We start from the raw sequence: 18,445 nt of genomic DNA, 5'->3' as shown, positions 1-18,445 counted from the left end.
GGGACACAGCTCGCCACTCGACGAGCTGTGGTTCTGATCTCGTATCCGTCGTCCTCGCCTGTAGAAGTAGTGCCAACTGCCAGAGTGGTCCTCGAGATTGTCGTAGAACGCTCCCAATCAGCTCAGCAGACCCTGCTTTCTTCATGAGCGTATATACATCTTCACCCTAGAACCCGGTGCCAGAACTGTCCGCTTATTCAGACGGTATTTCCTATTGCAGCGACTGACTCGGACTGAGTCAAAATGACGCTAGCCTCCGGCGACCCCGACTCCATTGAGCCGACCTTTCGAACAGGTTTGCCGGGATGCTGCCTGCCCTAGTCGTTTGTTTAGTGACATGGCTGTCTATTCGGATGACTTATATGATGTGACTAATTGGTATTGTAGCCTTTAGACTCTTAGTTAGGTGCTGAATTATAAAGTATGGTGTTTGGTGGGCATGGCATGTGCTGGTCTAATGCCTTACGGTGGTGTAATATGGGCTGAGTCGGTAAAGCTGATTTTCATTGTGTGTGTTTCAAGGCCAATTTCAGCCCGACTTTTTACGAGGAAAAATTATGTTGGTTTAGTGTTTGCGTTTGCATCACACATTTCATTTCCATTAGGTTCTTTGTAGGACCTTTTTTTTAGGCTACCATCAAACAGTTTGTTTGATGCATTTAAGAAGTTGGCAAATAGTCGAGCCTAGCGATAGACTCGCAACAAGCTCATAAACTGGATCAACTTTCCACTTTTCTTAACTTCGATATTTCGAAGCATAGCTGCATGTCATTGAGACTACGCTCTGATACTGGAGCTGTTTATGCTTTTAACAAAGAACGTTGACCGGGTCATGTACCCGATTGCATGTTGCAACTCGTTCTGCCTTGCATGACGTGACAATGGCATAATCCTTGTGAAATCTGTATTCTTGTCATGTTTTAATCCGATGTAACTTGTTGGTGCCACAAATTGTCTGTTTTATCTCATATAACGGAGTGAGTTGAAAGACAGTTTATGTTCGTTATGTGGCCGTATGCCCGAACGTTTCATATGCATCCCCGAACAATTAAACTCGTGTTGTGGAAGTCTCGAAAAAAGTATTTTACCGTTTTTGTGGCCAGCGCTTCATCTTGAGCGCTTCAACCTTTCGCTTTTCTTCTTGAAACGAATTATCACTCAATGATTTAATGCACGTTTTATGCACTTCTAACGAATGTTTATTTGCTCCATCATCCATTTAATAAACTCGCTCGGCGTCCCACTTCACGCTGTACTCAGTGAGGACCTTATGTAATCTCTTCTGTGATGTCACTGACGTGTGGAGCGAATGCCGTAAGCCGTTCCGGTATCTTTATTTGCCGGGATTATCTCTCATATTTGGCACACTTTGGTCCTGTTTATTCGGACGGGTTTGTAGGACAGTGCAGCTGACCCACCGGACCGGTATCTCACGGTGACCCAGTCTTTGTGAGGGGGGGAGGGGGTGGCTAAATACGGCCAGTCCCGGCTGGGAGGCGGGCCGGCCGGGCCTTCTGTCGGGTCTGGGCCGTGGGTCGGTCAGTGTCCAGGGAACCGGACGCGCCGGTCCGGTCCGGCCGGCCGGCCGCCGGTATCGGCCGGGGCGATGGCCGCTGTGGGTGTCGGCTGTCGCTCCACCGGGTCTGGTAGACCGTGAGCTGCATACCACGGCACTGTTTGAAAAGGGAGTCTGGGTTTGAATGGTATCCTCTCGACTCTCGAGGTCCAGTTTCCTGGGTCAATATCGGGATGTAATGTGTATGACTTGACTGTTTGGAAGCCCGAATTTGGATGGACTGCCAAGGAGAAGTTATTTTTCTTTTTGTAGATTGGAATGTGCTATTTTCGTACCAGGATGGTGGTATGTAAGGCCTCTTCTTAAGGAATTGGGATCGACCGGCTCGAGCTTCGTGAAGTATTTAAGGATGGTTACCGTCAGAGTTCAAGGCAAGCCATTGTGCATATATAGTCGCGTATTCGATTGGAAAAAAAATTTAGACGGTGTTTGAGTTACCTGCACCGTGTGCAAAATTACTTTCCTATTGGCCATTACACATTTTACAATTAATTGTCCACGACTGCCTTTTTTAAAAGGTCATGTTTGGGTGCTTTGTTAGTTTTTTTTTACACTTTTTCCGAAGAAAGTTTTTGTGGTTATTCGTATATTTGATGCCGCATTTATTGGTTACCAATTACCCTTGGTGTGTCCATACATGGATTTATTTGATTAAAGGGTAAAAACAAATTTGCTCGATTTGTTTTACTCTTGTGTGTGGCAACCTTGCCGTGCTGACCTTGCGACTCGCATACTCTCCTCACTATATGTATCGACCGCTTACCCTCCCCTTCACCGTCCTGCCCTCTGTTCCGGCTGGCGCCGCCCCAAACCGACTCTGACCCACCGCCGTCACGCCGTGGGCGTGTGATGTCGCGGTGCTCCCCCGGCCCGTCCCTCCGGCTGTGACGTTGCTCAGGGCGGGGGCGGGGGCGGCCGAATGCGTCATCGGCCGACGGCCGGCGCCGGCGCCGTACGCCGTACGCCGCGGTCGCTCAGTCTGACGTTGGACGCCGGCCGGGCGAGTGTACGGTGACTGAGACCTGGCCGAGTTGAGCGCTCTGTGTGGAGAGAAGAGGTGATCAGTGACCAGTGCAAGAGCGGACACCAGATTGGTGAAGGTTGAACGAGGTGAGTTGATACTGGGGGGTGAAAATGATGAAGCGTGAGCCGCATGCAGCAGGACGTCGTGCACAGCACAACGTAGTTGTTTGTATAATACGATATACTGTTAATTGTACTAATTTGTGCTGGGTATGACATGCATTATGTGGCGTATGCATATAATGCAGCTCATTTGAAATAGCTCCTTTGATACGCTTTATATTCGGTGATAGCTGCCCCACCGTTTTTCCTACATGATAAGTAAGATGATTTTACTCTGCTATGGTTGTGATGTTATATAAAGTGGAATTCCCTGGATACGTTGCACGAAACATCGCTTTATCACTACTGTATTTCAGCATCTAAGACCCGGATCCCGGTCCCTATCTGTGCGTGTCCGTCGCCGCCGACGGCCTCTGCCTTCAGAGCGAGATGACGTAATCATTCTCGGTCCTTCTTTCCTTGTTAGTATTCTGAGCTGTTTATAGGTTATATAACTCATTGTTCAGAAGCCTGTTCAGATCTGTTACATAATTTTCGTTTTCATATTCGTCTGCGACATTTATTAGATTTATTGGAGTCCGTATAATGTAACTGCGCACCGCTTCAGCCGTTGCGTTGTAGCTGTAATATAGAGACAAGCCTCCTTTCAAAAATCCCGTTAGCTCTCTGCGTTTGGCCCAGTGCCTGGCAGCACAGTTTGGCCCCCGAGCCTCCCTCGGTGTGATGACAGGCGTCAGTGCGGTCCTTGCGTCACCTCACGCCACTGCGGCGGTCGCCGGGGCCCCCGGGCGGGCGTACTGGGGTGGGCCGGGGTGGTCTGGTGCGGGGCGCCCCCGCCCCACCCCGGCGCCGGCCCCTGGCGGCTGCAGGGTGCAGAGTGCAGAGGCCCTGTGCCGGCACGCTCTGCTCCAGCACCCGGTCCCGCCGCCCGGCCGGCGCCGCTCACGTACTGGTGACAGGCGGACCGAGCGAGCCGACCCGTCAGCTGACGGCGGAGCCTCGGCCGCCGCGGTTGCGCTATCTAATCGGGACGGGACGGGCTTTGTGTCCGTCACCACCCGCGCGGCCCATCCCGGAAGGCTGCCTCCGCGGCTAGCGCAACCCACCCAGCCGGAGTTGCCCAAAAACCCGGTGTCGCCAGCGAAATGATTTTTGTGCTGGACTCGAGAGGATGACTGTAAACAGTAATTAAAACAGCTTACGTAACTCTTGTAGTTTCGTGTTCTGTGCCCGGCTGATAATGGGGCCGAAAGACATCCTCTCTCCTTCATCGCGTTTCACAATCAGCCTTTCTGAGACATTTGAGTACTGCAAGCAGGCAACGCTCAGACCAATCCATAGATCTAGACCAACAACCTTATTCTGGGAAGTGGGGCTTGATATTTATTGGCTGCTGATGGCGATGATTTGAGAGCTTCCAGGGACCACTAGCCACAAGGTTATCCCGCGCTCTTGGAACGCATTATGAATAATGCATTTCTCCGTGCTGTTGACCCGCTATCTGACTCCGTCGTTCTCTGTGTTGCAGGCGCCGCACCATGTACTGCCTGCAGTGGCTGCTGCCGGTGCTGCTGCTGCCCAAGCCGCTGCAGCCGGCGCTGCTGCACACGCACGCCGTGTTCGTCGCCCTCTACCTGGTCGGCTTCTTCCTGGAGAAGCGGCCGTGCATCGTGTGCACGCTCGTGTTCGCAGCCTCGATGCTGGTGTTCTGCTCGTCGGGCCCCGGCGGGTGCCTCATCTGGGGCGTCGGCTGCGAGGAGGATGAGTTCGTCTGACCGACCCCGGCGGCGACTGGCACCATGTGACCAAGTGTGACAGGACGCCGTGTGACGGCGTGTGACAGGTCGTCGCGTCACGGAGTGTCGCGATGCCGTGTCACAGAGGGTGATCAATGAACGCGGTGTGCGGCCGAACCGTGCCGCGCTGGCTACTCAGGGTATCCGCTGAACGTCGCAGAGGTCACAAGTGCGGGACGCGGACACAAAACTTGGGTCGGCGGCAGGTCTATGACTGCGGACTTCTACAGTCTTCTGCGGTTCTGACCTTCAGAATCAGCGACTGCATATTCCGATGGACAGTCGCAGACGGGGATTGCCCTTGACAATCGGTACCGCTGGGCCTACTGACAAGAACATGTCACGTCTTTGTCCGTGACAGAAGCCGTCGTTGCGAATCATGATTTCACCATCATTCCTGATCATCAATCTTACCGGATTCGACATGAGAGTATCATGTGAAGCCTCTGGTACAACGTCACAAAAAGTCGACGTCGGCATCACACATTTAACAAATAAGGATTCGGCTCATGCTGATTACGCAGAGGTGAATGTCGGAAAATCTGAGATTGCCTTCTGTTTGCGTGATGCTGGTGATTTACGCAGAAGTATGGAGTCATCCGAACCGCAAGCCGGGTGGAAAGTTTGGGGTCATTGGAAGGTGAAGAGCGGTACCTGAAGATAAAATTGCGTTTATTTACCCTTCACCTGTCAGTGATGTGATGGCTTAACAAACCATCAGACATGTATTCGGCGTTCTCTGATTGTCGGCTCCGAATGTTATCGAAGGAGGTTGGCTTTGGCGCTGGGACGCCTTTTAATCACTCAGTGTATGTGCTATTGATATGTTAGAATTGCAAGGGATTAGTTGGCATTAGTTCATTGTAATTTATTTATTTAAATGGTAGTGTGATGAACTCGCATCCTTTGTACTTTCAGTTCAGACATTACCAGACACACAAAAAATAGTTACAGAATGTCTTAGAAAATAGTTTTCTTGCCAGCATAGTACTTGAAGCACTGATACTTGTGTCCGAATTTTCGCCGCATCGGGCGGTCGTTTTGGGTCAAGTTGCACGGCCTTTGCAACGGTACCTTCCGGTCGTGTCCTCCTAAAAAGTCTCCATGGAGCTGGACTGGCTCGATGGGACCGAAACTGGTTTACCTGGTGCTTGCCTCCTGCTGTAATCGAACCTGGCCGGTGGGGTGACCCTGGAGTGTGACTACCGGTCCGACGGGGCGCGGGGCACGGGGGAGGGGAGGAAACTGGTCACACCGCAAACTGTGATTGTGTTGCGAGAGGCAGGCACGCCTCGACTCTCTGTGATTGTGTGTAATGTGCCGAATTTACCAGTCAGCGTTGGTGGACGGTGGTATCCACTGTTAATATTGTGTGCTGTGCTTTGTGAGGGCTCCAAGTACCCGACCGCAGCGGTTGCCATTCGCCCTTTCACCGTGTACTTTGACCCTGTGTCGATACTGTGCTCAACCGTGTGTGTCTATATCTGATTGCAATACATGGCTCATGTTTATGACCTTGTTTTGGCCGTCACGAACCCGCGCCCCTCCACTGTGTCATGTTGAAACGACGCGCGTGCACTGATGCCTGTGGCTCTCCTTGGGGCACTGGGCCCGACCTTGGCATTCACATCGCACCGCCCGAGGCTGAGGGGTGAGCCCTCGCCGCTGTGTCACGGCACTGCTTTGTTGACGGCCGATTTCGATAGAATCGGCTTCGTGGCAATGCAATCGCCGAGGCTGCGCTGGCCAAGGCTGTAGCTGGCTGCTGGTTGCTGGCTGCTGGCCGCTGGGTGCTAACCGCTGGGCGCCAGCGCTGGTTGTTGGACCGGCTTGCCACGGAAGTGGAGCACAGTTGTGTGCAAGGAAAACTGCCCAGGGCCACAACGGGGAGTTCCGTGCACAGTGCGCGCTTGCAGAGGCGTGGTTCGATCGACGCTGGTTCACTCCAACTGGGGCAAGGTCTTTCCGCGTCGGAAAAAGGCGGCGATGTCGCTGCCCTCTTTTTATAGAGTAGCAGGAACTCCGCTTTGAAGTCGTATAAACATCGTAAAAAGCTGGCGGAATAGTCAGTTGAGCATTGATCGTCAGAATCTTGTGGTTAAAACATGTTTGGAGTTGTCAATAGCGTCGAAGACATGGAGACCCTCATCACTATAGGGTTGACAACTGCAAGGCATCGCTCGACTATTGACCTCTTGACCTCGAGCCCGGCCCTGGGCGGATTATAGCGGTTGGATTCCAGGAACGACAGCGACGCTTCTCGCCAGACGTCCTGCTAAAAGAAGATGTAAACATTTGTGCGACGAAGTCTGCTCAGTGATCGCCAGACGGTCGGTGCGATTGATTCCCGTACGAACTTTTTGTGAGGTTATCGGTTATTCGACAGAATGTGAAACGAACCACACGCACTCGATCGATGTTCTTTGTCTTCATAATAAGCGTTTCAAGTAGAATTACTTCCAGTCGGAAACCTTCAACGAGCAAGCGTAAACCTACAATACACAGATATTTTACAAGCGTATCAGTTCTCTAAAACATGCTTACTTGCCGCTCTACCCTCTTTTGTGGTCCGGTCTGAGGTCAGCTTAGACCGCCTCCTTTGTCCCGTCTCGCGTTACCCGGCCACCGTCCACTGCCTGCCTGTCTGACTGGCGACCCGGTCCGGTATGGCGGGATCGACAGGACAGCTGCGGCGCGCCGGTGTCCACCTGGTTCCCGGGTAGGTACGTTCAAACGACACACCAGAGGCGGGGCCGGCGGTGGTCCGTCCGTTGGGTCTGCAACACCTGGCCTCCCGGTCCGCCAGACGTGGCGGGCGGACGTCCGTTTAGTTGGCAACAGATGGTCGACTAGATAGATACACGAGGTCAAGACTCAAAACTCCAAGACTGGAGCGGCAGTGGCAGACCGTTCGTGGGGGCGTTAGACCAGTGTTGGCTCCTTCTGATCCGTTCAGGACACGGCGGTCCGCTGTCGCTATGTGAAGGACGGCTCTCTTGGCAGGGCTGCAGTCCGACGCGACAGCCTTGTGTCTGATCTCGGGCGGCCGTCGCGTTCCTGTCGTGCCTTTGGATTCTGTCCGCCGGAGACAGATGTTACCTGGTCCAGAACCTTGACCTGGCCACGGGGTTCCGCCGCGCCTCAGGTCGTGATGCTCTGGCCGTTACTGGGATTACTGGTACAATGAGACGAACTCACGACACAGTCTCACGACTCACAGTCTCAGGGTTCGCAGGCTCACGACTCGTGCTTGTCGGCCCCTCCCGTCCAGCGGTCTCACAGAGCGGTTCTCGACAATTTGTCGGCTGACCGTCAGGCTGTCAGTCGAGTTCTATCGATTTTTGTCGGATGCCCGTCAGATTGTAGGTCTTCTTAGCAGCGTGCCAGCGTTGCCTGCGTTTGGCACACCGTCAGCTTCCTCGGGTTCTCCTTGGTTGCTAAAACGAAGCACGATCCTGGGGTGGACCAACGGCGCTTTTCCTCCTCATCGGACATGACATGTTCGTGGTCTTTGAAATTAATCGGTTATTCACTCAGGAATGATCAACGGTGATTGCGAAACAATCGCTGGGGCACAGCGGCCGAATAACGGGTTACACGATGAATACGATGGTAGACGGAAAAAATATTTGTCATCCACATGCTATTTTAGTCCTTGACTCCAGTCCCCAAGGCCGCTTTGTTTGCAGCTGGCGTGAGTTCGTTGTCTCTTTATTTCGTCTTCGGTAACACAGGCGTTGCATAGAACCTGTGGTTTGCTTAGAAGCTGTTCGATGGGCTGGGAACCAGCCTGGCCGCTGTATGGTGCAAACATGTCTGAAGTCTGCATCGCAAACCAGAAACGAGCCTGGGGGATCTTCGCTGGACACAATTTACCCGCCATTTATTGGATAGTTTGTTATAGCTATACAGAAATACGACATTTTCACCGCCACTGGCTGTGACAGAGCGGTGAAGGAGCTGTACCAAAGTGAATATTGCAATGTAAATGTAAATGGTGGTAAATTGTAATGTAAATATTGTAATGTAACGCGACTTTTTCACATTTTAGCCGGCGCAAGCCATGACGCACATTTCTGATCCGGCGATTTCTGGTAACTGAGGTCTGGCGTGCAGCTAAGCTTCTGTATGATCCGCGGACTCACGCTCCCACGCACATATAGGATTTATTTCTACCTGCTGAACCCTGCGACACATGGCCTTGCCTGCAACGGATCTATTTGTACCTGCTGAACCCCGCGAGAATGGCGTGCTGGATAAATTTGAATGCGCCGACAGGTACCTATTGATGTAGGAGGGCTTGCCGTGTTCAAATTGATAGCTTTATTCTAGTTCACCCGGCGCAGCTCACAGTTCATTGAAGGAACAGCAGCCATTTAGGCTGTGTTCCGCGTCAAGCCTGGGTAAATACGCTGACACCGTCCGATATCGGGTCCTTCCTGGCGGAGCTCGGTTTTCCCTGTTGCCGTGAGCCGCGCTCCAGTTGGCGTGTCAGAATGTCGGGGGCCCATCGGCCTTCCTTGTCGCTACCCAGAGCCGCATTGTTCTTCCATCAGCCGGGCTGTACAAGGCGACCGCCGCGCCGTCCGCCTTCCTCCAGAACTATGCATTGTCTGTGAAACAGCTTAGATGTTGATCCCCTCTAGCTCCGCTGGCGGCATGGTCGTTTGTGCTTTGTTGAGCTTACAACTAACAAGCTCAGAGCCTCATTCAAGCCTAAAACACACCAGCATAGAATGCCGGATCGTTCGTGTGTTGCTGTCGTCACGGGTGAGTAGGCACCCTTGCTCCTCGTTCGGCCAGCTGGGCCTTTCACGGCGCCGTCCAGCGCGGTTGGCGGTCAGGGTCGCCGCGTGTACCTACACTTTCCCCGTCTCTCCCCGGCTTCTTCCAAAGCGCTCCATGACTTTCCAGTTGAGCCTCCGCCGTCCGAGTCATAAAGTGTTGATCAATTCAGAGGTTTTGCTACATGGTGAGAGGCCAACTGCATACAGTGATTGCCTTACCACTATGACGGTGATAGGAGTCTACATGAATTATTGATGGTGGTCACATATATATGGAAATTATCGTCTCCGGCTGATGCACCGCGTGCCAATCCATCTTTTGCGTCTTCAATCGTCTTCTGCGGAGTTGGGAGCGGTTCGTTTGGCTAGTGGACATTGGACATTCCCTCTGCGACTGTATCTAAACGGTGTCAAGGAGATGCCCCCGCCCCCCCCCCCCCCCCACACACATTCACCATGCGCGCCCAGTGTTTACACTAGTCACCGATAGCCAAATGGTTTCCCTCAACACGCAACAGTCGCACCACTGCAGGGAGTGTCAGACCCGCCGTCACTCGGCCATATCCTCCTAGTCTGGAATACTGAGCCCTTCATAGACTGAGGAAATTAGCCCGTTTCGTGCAGGTATTAGCCAAATTTTAGTCACTGGAATCCGTGACGTTTTCAGATTAAGATTGCCTTCTCTGTAGCTACTATTTTCGGCTCATCTCCATTGTGTTCTGTCAGCGCCGGGTGACGGACGGTGAGTCAGCGTCTGCAGATAGTCCCGCATTGTGCACGGGCTGTGCAACGTGCACGGCCGCTGCTCGTGCACGGTATACCTGACGGTGACTCAGCCGATCACAGGTGCGTCATGCTCCGTCTGCGGCGAGTTCCGACTTGCCTCCAGGGCCGGGTGGTGCCCGGAGATGGCGGCGGGTTTTACCATGACGCTCTGTCCGGGGGATAAGCGGCTCCGCTGCCGAAAATGTGCGTCATTGTTGCAGAAAGTGAAGGCAGTAAAGGCATCCGCGTAGTTAACTTTTACCTTTCTCAAGGTTCCCTTATGTAAAGCGCACCGACGCAGTTGCCATCAAGATTGTCCTTCTATCTTTCTCTAGAAGGCTGTCTACCGATTAAAATTGAGCAGCACCACTCTGATGGTTCCCGCTGTGCACTCCTGTGCCACGGATGATCAGTACGGCATTGTTTGGGCTTCACGACTTGTTTACATTGAGCTGAGGTCACTTGTGCTGGCCGACATGCGATGATGTTTGGCTAAAGAACTGGTCAGCAGACGGGTGGCGCCGGCCGGTCGGGGGGCGGGGCGCCCGCGCCGGCCTCCGGGCTGGGGTCGGGACGGCAGCCGTGACCGGTTCCTCGCGGGGTCGGCCGGTCGGCCAGAGTCTCCCACACTGACTGCTTCCTGCTCCAGCGCGGGGCCTTGACCCCGAGACCGCGTCTGCCGGGTGGCTGACGGGTCGGAGGTCGTGGCCTGTCTGTGTCTTGGCATGCCATTGGGTGAGCTACACTGCACTGCTTGAACTCCGGTGGGTACTGGCCGGTAAAGAGGTGGCTGGGACCATAGCCTGAGCGTCACAAAGTCTGTCGGTGCATTTCCCAAGCTGTGAGGTCATGACCTTGTCCGCTGTGGCCTAGTTATGCAAAGCCGTACTCTAATCGCGTCATCACGAAGAAGGTCACGTCGCGATTATGACATAACATTGTTTGTCATTGTCGTTATCTCTGTAGCTTTACACAAAACACCCCTGTAAGTAGTTCAGCATCGCTTTGGGTCAGGTCCTTGCCCTTCCCGCTAGCCTAATGCCAGCATCAGTTTATCGCCCCAATTAGTCTCAACACAGTCTCTCATCACTGATGACAACAAAGTGTGACACCATTACATCTTGTTACTACCTATTCCCATTCGCGTGACGATCTCGGAGTCGACGTTCTGCGAGGTGCGTGGTGATCAAGTGATCACATTCGGCCAGCCTCGTGTCTTTACACCGTGACCACTGCCGGCTGCGTGAATGTCGCGCTGGCTGGGGTCGAGGTGGGGTCAGAGCTGAAAGGTTTGAACTTCGGAGTGCTGTTCCATTCGCTGACCACAGCTGGGTGGTCAGATTGTTTACATCACATCATCACCCGTTCGAAGAAGGTGGAACTTTGTTTAGCTATTGGCTATTGGCAGGACCAGTGATGGAGCCCTCCCGTTTGTTTCGCCATGCTCTCTAGCGTGATGTAAAACTACGTCGCTGTGATGTAAAACTACGCGTCCGTGATGTAAAACTGCGCCACCGCAAGCCTTGCCAGCCAGTTACGGCGGTGACGTTGCAAAATATGAGATGAGCTCAGCTGGATAAGCCGTACTCATGGACATTTCATGAACGTTTTGCGATGCTCGGTGCTATTATCACCACTTCCCGAGGATGTGCAAGTTGATAATCACCTACAGTTGATAATGCAGTGATTCACACTGACTAGCCCGTCAGATCCCTGATAGATGAAGCTTCGGACACGTTCGGTTATTCCCCGGGGTTCCATTTGAATTGTGCAATGAAATGGCGACGATAATCTTTGATCGCAACTTATGATCGCTTATTTAAGACGATGGGTGGATGCATACTGAATGTCCTTGCCCTTGCCTTGCCCATCATTTTGGTTCTCCGCCCGCGGGCTCGGCTCTCGCCCTAGTGAGCGCGCCCATGGCCACAGCGGCTGTGATCCACCCTCGCATTTCGGTGAGGTATTACCGACATGACAGACTGTGACAGAACCCGGCGGTGAAAGCTCTCAATCTGCGCAACCCGTGTACCAAGTGGTACTGCGCAGTGCACTGAAACACCCGCTGAGCTACTTATCACAACGGATGGATGCGCATTGCGCAGCAACCCGATCCATTTTTGACACTTGCGCATTTCCAGCTTTGATCTTTAACATGTTTTTTTCATAATACTTATTACTGTTTTATTTGAGTAGCTTTTATCCGCATGCTTGGATACCTAAAGAAAGATGTCCATTGTCCATTTTTGTCGGTTAGCCATTTACCACGGGGATTGGTTGCATGCACGGTGCTAAATGGTACTAAATGCCACGCTGAGATGTCCCCAGCCCCAAGGACGGATCGGAATGTAGCTCTGTGCGGTGGCCCCTGGGCCCCCGGCTGCACGTGTGCCGGCCTCGTGCATGTCGCAATGTCAGTGATGCCGGTACTTTGTTGCCATGGTAACCAGCAGCTAATGACGGACATGCCGTCGTAAGGAAGTTTGGTGGGTCTTACATAACCCGGTAGGTGGCATGATTCGCCGTTCCCGCCCAACGCTTTAGTACGCAGGTGTCAAAACTTGAGTCTGTAGAATTATTTCCAGCTGTTACCAGCACTTAAAACCAGTCGTTTTATTCCATTAATTATTTATGATGTTGAAAACTCATTAGTCATCTCAGTAAGATTAGAACGGGTAACTTTCCGTGGTTGGAAGCAGGGCTGCGGAGTCGGAGTCGGAGTCGGAGTCGGAGTCGGTCGGAGTCGACAGTTGTGACCGGAGTCGGAGTCGGAGTCGGAGTCGATTTTGGAAACCCGATCCGGAGTCGGAGTCGGAGTCACCGAAAATCCGTCGACTCAACAGCCCTGCCAGGTCTGCGGAGTCGGAGTCGGGAGTTGGAGTCGGTCGGAGTCGACAATTCTGCCCGGAGTCGGAGTCGGAGTCGGAGCTGGTTTTTGAAAGCCGGAGTCGGAGTCGGAGTCGGAGTCGCCGAAAATCCATCGACTCCGCAGCCCTGGTTGGAAGTATCCATCTGATGCAACTACCCGTAACTTTTACCGTTCATTACCTAACTCGATCGGTCACTTTTAGCGAACCTCGTGGTCGTTTATTAAAAAAGAGGCGTATCGTAAATGGCTAGTGACTCTTCTCACCCTTAGGCCAGTGCTCTCCCGAGCGCTGACCCTGCTGACCTCTCGCCCTCCCCTCCCCGCTCATCAGGCCGTCGTCCGTCGGCCATCTGCACAATTCCAACCATGAAGGTAACGCCGACGCCGACGGCCGCCTACCTGTCGGGCGTCGTCCACAGTCGCCGCATGGGGCGCACATTCAGTATCGGAGACATGGACCCGGACACGTTCAGCCGCATCAAAAACTACGACGAGACCGTCGGCAGGCTGGACCACTACTACGGCGTCGGTGAGTGCTGCCGCCGGGGTGGGTTTGGGTGTAACGGGTATTTGGGGTGTGACGGATGAATGCTGAGTGTGCAGATGGGTGTCAGTGTCGGGCGTAAATTCATCTTTTGTGGCGTCATGGTGTGGATGGTGGTGTACAGTACTCGTAAATGTTTGGTGCTGGGTTTTGGCGGCTCATCATTATGCGGTGTTAGATGTTTGAGGATCAATGTGAAGTACCGGTGTGCTAAGACCAGGAAATCAGTATCGATGTACCCCGAAAATGCACCCTATCTGAGTATTGTGCGTTGTGTTCCTCAGTGAAGCGGCAGCTGATTGCCAACCAGAGCTTCATGACCGGCCAGTTCCCGGAGAGTTCGGCGGAGCGGGTGGTGTCAGACGTTCGCACCAGCCTCTACTGCGCCTTCTCCATCTGGTGTCTCCACCAGGCCTACAAGTGAGCTGCTGTCCTCTCTAACCAGGCGTACAACTTACAAGTGATCTGGCACCCATATCCTCTTCCCATCTAGCGTTATCCACATGCGATACGGTCTCTGATGCGCCTTCTCAATCTGGTGTCTCCACCAGGCCTTCAAGTGAGCCGACTTCACGAGTGATGTATTGTTAATGTCCTGCGTTGACGTCCCTGGTTCGATGTCGCAGGGATGATGTCTCCTTGTGACCACATTATCCCTGGATGTGATGACACAAGTTGAGTTTGTTGTGTAATGTGTTGACAGTGGTTAACGTAGAACTATAATAAGAAACGTGTGGCCAGGTGTGGCTTATCGCATAGCTTAGTTATCATATGAGCAAAAATAAATTACACGAAACCAAACGTTCCAGCGCCCTAAACCCCCAAATTGTCATCATCATCAGACCAAACGTTTTGACACATCAATCGCGCTACATTGAGTGCTGTTGGTATGAGCTCTTGAAACGAGACTGCTATTGGATACGAAAAAAAATGAAATGTATTGGTAATAGTTTATCTTAAATTCACTTCACGACATAAAATTGTTTAATGTGTCCCAATGTTTAAAGTACTGGGGACGGCTGACTCGGGCCTTGAGGCGGGCACGTGCTGTACCGTGGCGGAATGTGTATCGTTTTTACCCGCCGTGCCCCGGCCGGCCGCGGCTCAAGGCTGCGCCGCCGCTCGCGCAGGGAGGCGGGTTTTTGTGCGCGGCAGCCGTTTGTTAGTGTCCCCTGAGGGCGGGATGGTCCATGTTTATGAACTCGCATTCCCCCGCGTTGTCCGCAGCTCAACTGACGTTACCGTTCGGCCGATATGCGCACTTGATCTTTGGCCCACTGATAGAGCGGAAACGTGATTGAATATATCGATTGATCGGAAACGTGACTGAACGCAGTGACAGTCGATATCTCTACCCATGATACATGAACGGCTATGTGACCGTTGATGGTCTTTGTTATGGCTGCCAGTTTTTATACCGTGTATTTAATGAGTGTCTCTTAAGTATCTCTGGACATATACTAACACCCTCTCCTTCCGTGAAGATGCTGGGCGTGACGGTCGACCAAACACTATCCTGGGAAGCGCACATATCCACTGTTGTCAAAAAGTGCAATTCCATCCTTTTCTGTCTCTATAAAATTCGACATCACCTTACCCCCGAGGCCCGACAGCTTCTTATCCAATGTCATGCCTTCCCACATATCCGATACTGCCTCTCCGTCTGGGGCGGGGCCGCCGCATGTCACCTTCAGAGAGTGCAGAGGGCGATAAACTTCGGGGCCAGGATCGTGTCGGGGGCACGTGCGCGTGACCATGTCTCGCCAATTCTGAAGGAGCTGGGCTGGCGTGGTTTAGGTGACATGACCGTGCACCACGACTGCGTCCGTGTCTTTGGCGCATTGAAGGACGAGCGAGCTCCCGCCGCGGTCCGGTCCTTGTTTGTCGCCCGGGCCGATGTATCCCAGAGAACCACCCGAGCGACAGTGGCTGGTATGCTGGAGCCTCCGGGCTTTCGGCTGGCCATGTCACGTCGCGCCTTTTCTTACCGGGCGGCCTCGTCCTGGAACCGCCTGCCGTCGGCCGTCACCAGCTCCGAAACTTGAGCTGAGTTCTTACGTTTACTGGATACGTGCTTTTAATTTTTATGTTTACTCATCAGTGTACATCGTGCTTCTTTCACCCTTTTCTTTTTAATCGATGTCTCATTTATGTATTTTGACTCAGGCATGACATTAACCCACCATGTGGAATGGCCTGTAAATACACTGTACTGTAATGAGTGGCTGCTTATGTTTCCCATCATGATTTAGTCAACCTGAACATATCCCGAGGCCGACCCACTCTCTCATAGTCTAGTTCTACCCTCTGATACACCGCAAATCTCCTTCAGCTTGCCCAGTGACATATTCTGTTCTCTCCCCCTCCCCCTCCCGCCTATTTTATCCTCACACCCAACCAGTCTGACGGACTCTGTCTCCCCAGACGCATTGACGACGACCGCGGCAAGACGTTCGAGCTCGGCCAGTCTGTCGTCAAGTGCATGCGCGGCATCCTGCGCTCCTGGATGAAACAGGCCGACAAGGTGGAGCGTTTCAAAGCTAACCAGACGACGCACAACGCGCTGCACTCCAAGTTCCACCTGGTCACCGGCGACGAGGTGCTCACATGTGAGCAGTACAATCATCTACAGGTGAGAGCGGAGGCGAGGAGCTGGTGGAGGCGTTTGATTTGGTTGAGAGGGGATGAGGTGGGGTATGCGAGATTTTAACCGTACAATCGGTGGAAATTTGACACATACTACGTCAGTGGAACCCGGCTGTTTTGTCATGAATCCTGGATGCATTACGTCATGGAGTAGTTTGATTATTTACTATTTAGTTCTTGGAACATCAACGCAGGACTGGCTGTATTTCGTTGTTATTTTGTCTAACGGTAATCCCCTTGCTGTGGTTATAATGATTTACGACTCGTGGCTGCCACTTGATTAGCTCACTTTGGTCTAATGCTATTTCAAAACTGCGCTATGCCCTGATCTTTAAAATACATTAACAACCACGTATTTAATGCATCAGGTTTGGACGTATTGCGGAATCTGACGGACTATTAATAGACTTTGCTCACTGTACTTTTCCGCAGATACCAGCTTTCTGTCGACACTTCCTGAATGTTCGGTATCAGGGCTTAACACTCTGCCCTTTAGCCACCCGGTCTTTTACCACATCGGTGCACTCACTGTCGTCTCCGCGTCACGAATATTACCAGTGAATTCACTTCCCTAGCAACGATTCAACTCTGTGAACAGTGGACTGTAGTGCAGTGTCGACTCGGTGTCACTAACTGGAAACACGTACTGCTCCTAACCTATTGAAGTTTCACTATCCTCGGTAAATATGCGGCGATGGGCGATCTGGAAAAGGAGTTTTGCCCGACAACGCTCTACTGATCTCAACGTAAGCCAAGCACGATTGAGGAATTCACTAGCATTCACTTGCGGACAATCTGTCCTTTTTACAACCGGTTTCAAGTAATCAACGCAGGTACTGGTTTAAGTTTCAGAAACTCATCAAATTTAATCCATCAATGAACTCAGCACTTTCACTCTTGGCCACAATGTCTTGAGACCGGACTAAGCCGTCCTGATTGTCCTGCCTTGTTTGTGGTTTGAGCTGAGGTCTTATTATGTATTACAACAGGCTGAAGCATTGATTTACGTTAAATGTTTGGTGTAATCCCAAACACAGCTGCTTGCTTTGTGGTAACATTTTAGCTCTACCCTTGCGAGTTTTGTTGAATTTTGTCCTCGCTAACTGGACTGATGTATGAGAATCATGTGATGGCCAATAAAGTAGTTGAAGTTGAAGTTGAAGCTGTCAATGGAAAGAGGCCCCATTCAAAGGGCCTGCGACTTCCTCGCTTTCACTTTTACTTTCCCTCCACGATATTCCTTCTCTAAGTAGCTTACATAATGGCAACACCTTAGAATCGAAACCATGGAAAGTGATTTAACTATTTCATAAGAGCGACGGATCCGTCATGGATCTTCATGAATGCTTATCCTGTATTTTAATCGAATTTAAATTCTTCAGCTCACATCTTCAAGTGGTTTCAACACCGCCCCAATTGCCTGTCTGTAGCCTGTCCTTTTCGTGTGTCAGTTTTTTAATCTATTGCGCGATATTATAATGTTAGGAAATCATGTTCCATAGCCGGAAGTCTAAAGTCAGTGCTGCAGCATGCCCGCACGTGTTGACAACAGCGGCAATGCTTCCCTTCCGGGTCCTTGGCCGGACAGTGCCACCAGCCAGCAGTGACCTTGGTCTGTCATTGAACGCCGGACGATTTGCTGATTTATCGCCCGTTAACCTATTCATCCGATATCAGTCTCGGAGTGGGGTCCGGGCGCGTGCGGCACCGCGTATCTAAGCTAAATGTATGCCGAAATGCACCGAAGCCGATTACACACCCTGTTCCGCAATGACATGCATGGAAATAACATGGTAGCCATGGAGCAGTGAGACTGGTTGTTGAGCATGACTCTGCAGTTTTTGTTCCAGAAGGCTTTCGGGGTTTCTAGGCTCATATGGTCTGTTGCTGGGCATATTGTGTGCAACGGTAAACATGTTTCGGCTGCTGAGGGGCTTTGGATCGCTTTCTAATTTCATATCCATGCAATGCACAGTCGGATAGTTGCAGAGACGACGTTCGACCTTAATGTGGCGTGCTTGGGGCGAAGGACGGTGGGATAAGAAGGAAATGGGATAGCCCTCCTCTTGCGGCACACAGCGCTACTTATCTGTGTCTGAGCCGTTCATCAGCAATGCATATTTTTATCGTATTTACTTTGAGCCCTGTCAACTTGTGGGATAAGCACTTTGTTTATAATTTGACGCTTATTTTTTGACCCACCCACGTCGCAGTTTGCTTTATTCGTGCGAACCCCTGCTAAACGTATCGAACTCAGGCCGTGTTTTCATGCTAACGATCTGGTACTCTCTCGATCTGGATCTGTTACTTATTCGCTTCTCGCTCCATCAGTCTCACAAACTCATTATCCACACATCACTGTTCACATCTGCCCTG

At 51.9% G+C, this 18,445-nt stretch overlaps 2 protein-coding genes across 5 annotated transcripts in view; both read left to right on the top strand.

Annotated features, from left to right (window-relative positions):
- LOC122383033 (probable phosphorylase b kinase regulatory subunit beta) overlaps positions 1–18,445 on the top strand; it is a 56,257-nt gene that overhangs the window by 5,783 nt on the left and 32,029 nt on the right. For 3 of the 4 annotated variants that reach the window (XM_043369092.1, XM_043369091.1, XM_043369093.1), the window contains exons 2-4: positions 13,211–13,408; positions 13,708–13,843; positions 15,848–16,055. In XM_043369092.1, coding sequence (XP_043225027.1) covers positions 13,246–13,408; positions 13,708–13,843; positions 15,848–16,055 — 507 coding nt within the window. In that variant the 5' untranslated portion in view covers positions 13,211–13,245. Of the gene's footprint in view, positions 1–220; positions 296–13,210; positions 13,409–13,707; positions 13,844–15,847; positions 16,056–18,445 lie in introns of all 4 variants that reach the window. The other variant, XM_043369090.1, reaches the window with a different exon arrangement.
- On the top strand, positions 2,503–5,969 carry LOC122383034 (bladder cancer-associated protein B-like). The gene is made up of 2 exons (XM_043369094.1): positions 2,503–2,686; positions 4,191–5,969. The coding sequence occupies exon 2, from the start codon at positions 4,201–4,203 to the stop codon at positions 4,435–4,437; it is 237 nt and encodes a 78-aa protein (XP_043225029.1). The 5' UTR covers positions 2,503–2,686; positions 4,191–4,200; the 3' UTR covers positions 4,438–5,969.

The sequence above is a fragment of the Amphibalanus amphitrite genome, unplaced genomic scaffold, assembly GCF_019059575.1.
Source record: "Amphibalanus amphitrite isolate SeventyFive unplaced genomic scaffold, NRLGWU_Aamphi_draft 000153F_arrow, whole genome shotgun sequence".
NCBI classification, from domain to species: Eukaryota; Metazoa; Arthropoda; class Thecostraca; order Balanomorpha; family Balanidae; genus Amphibalanus; species Amphibalanus amphitrite.
The sequence above is the reverse complement of the archived record's forward strand: the minus strand, read 5'-3'. Positions and strand labels throughout refer to the sequence as shown.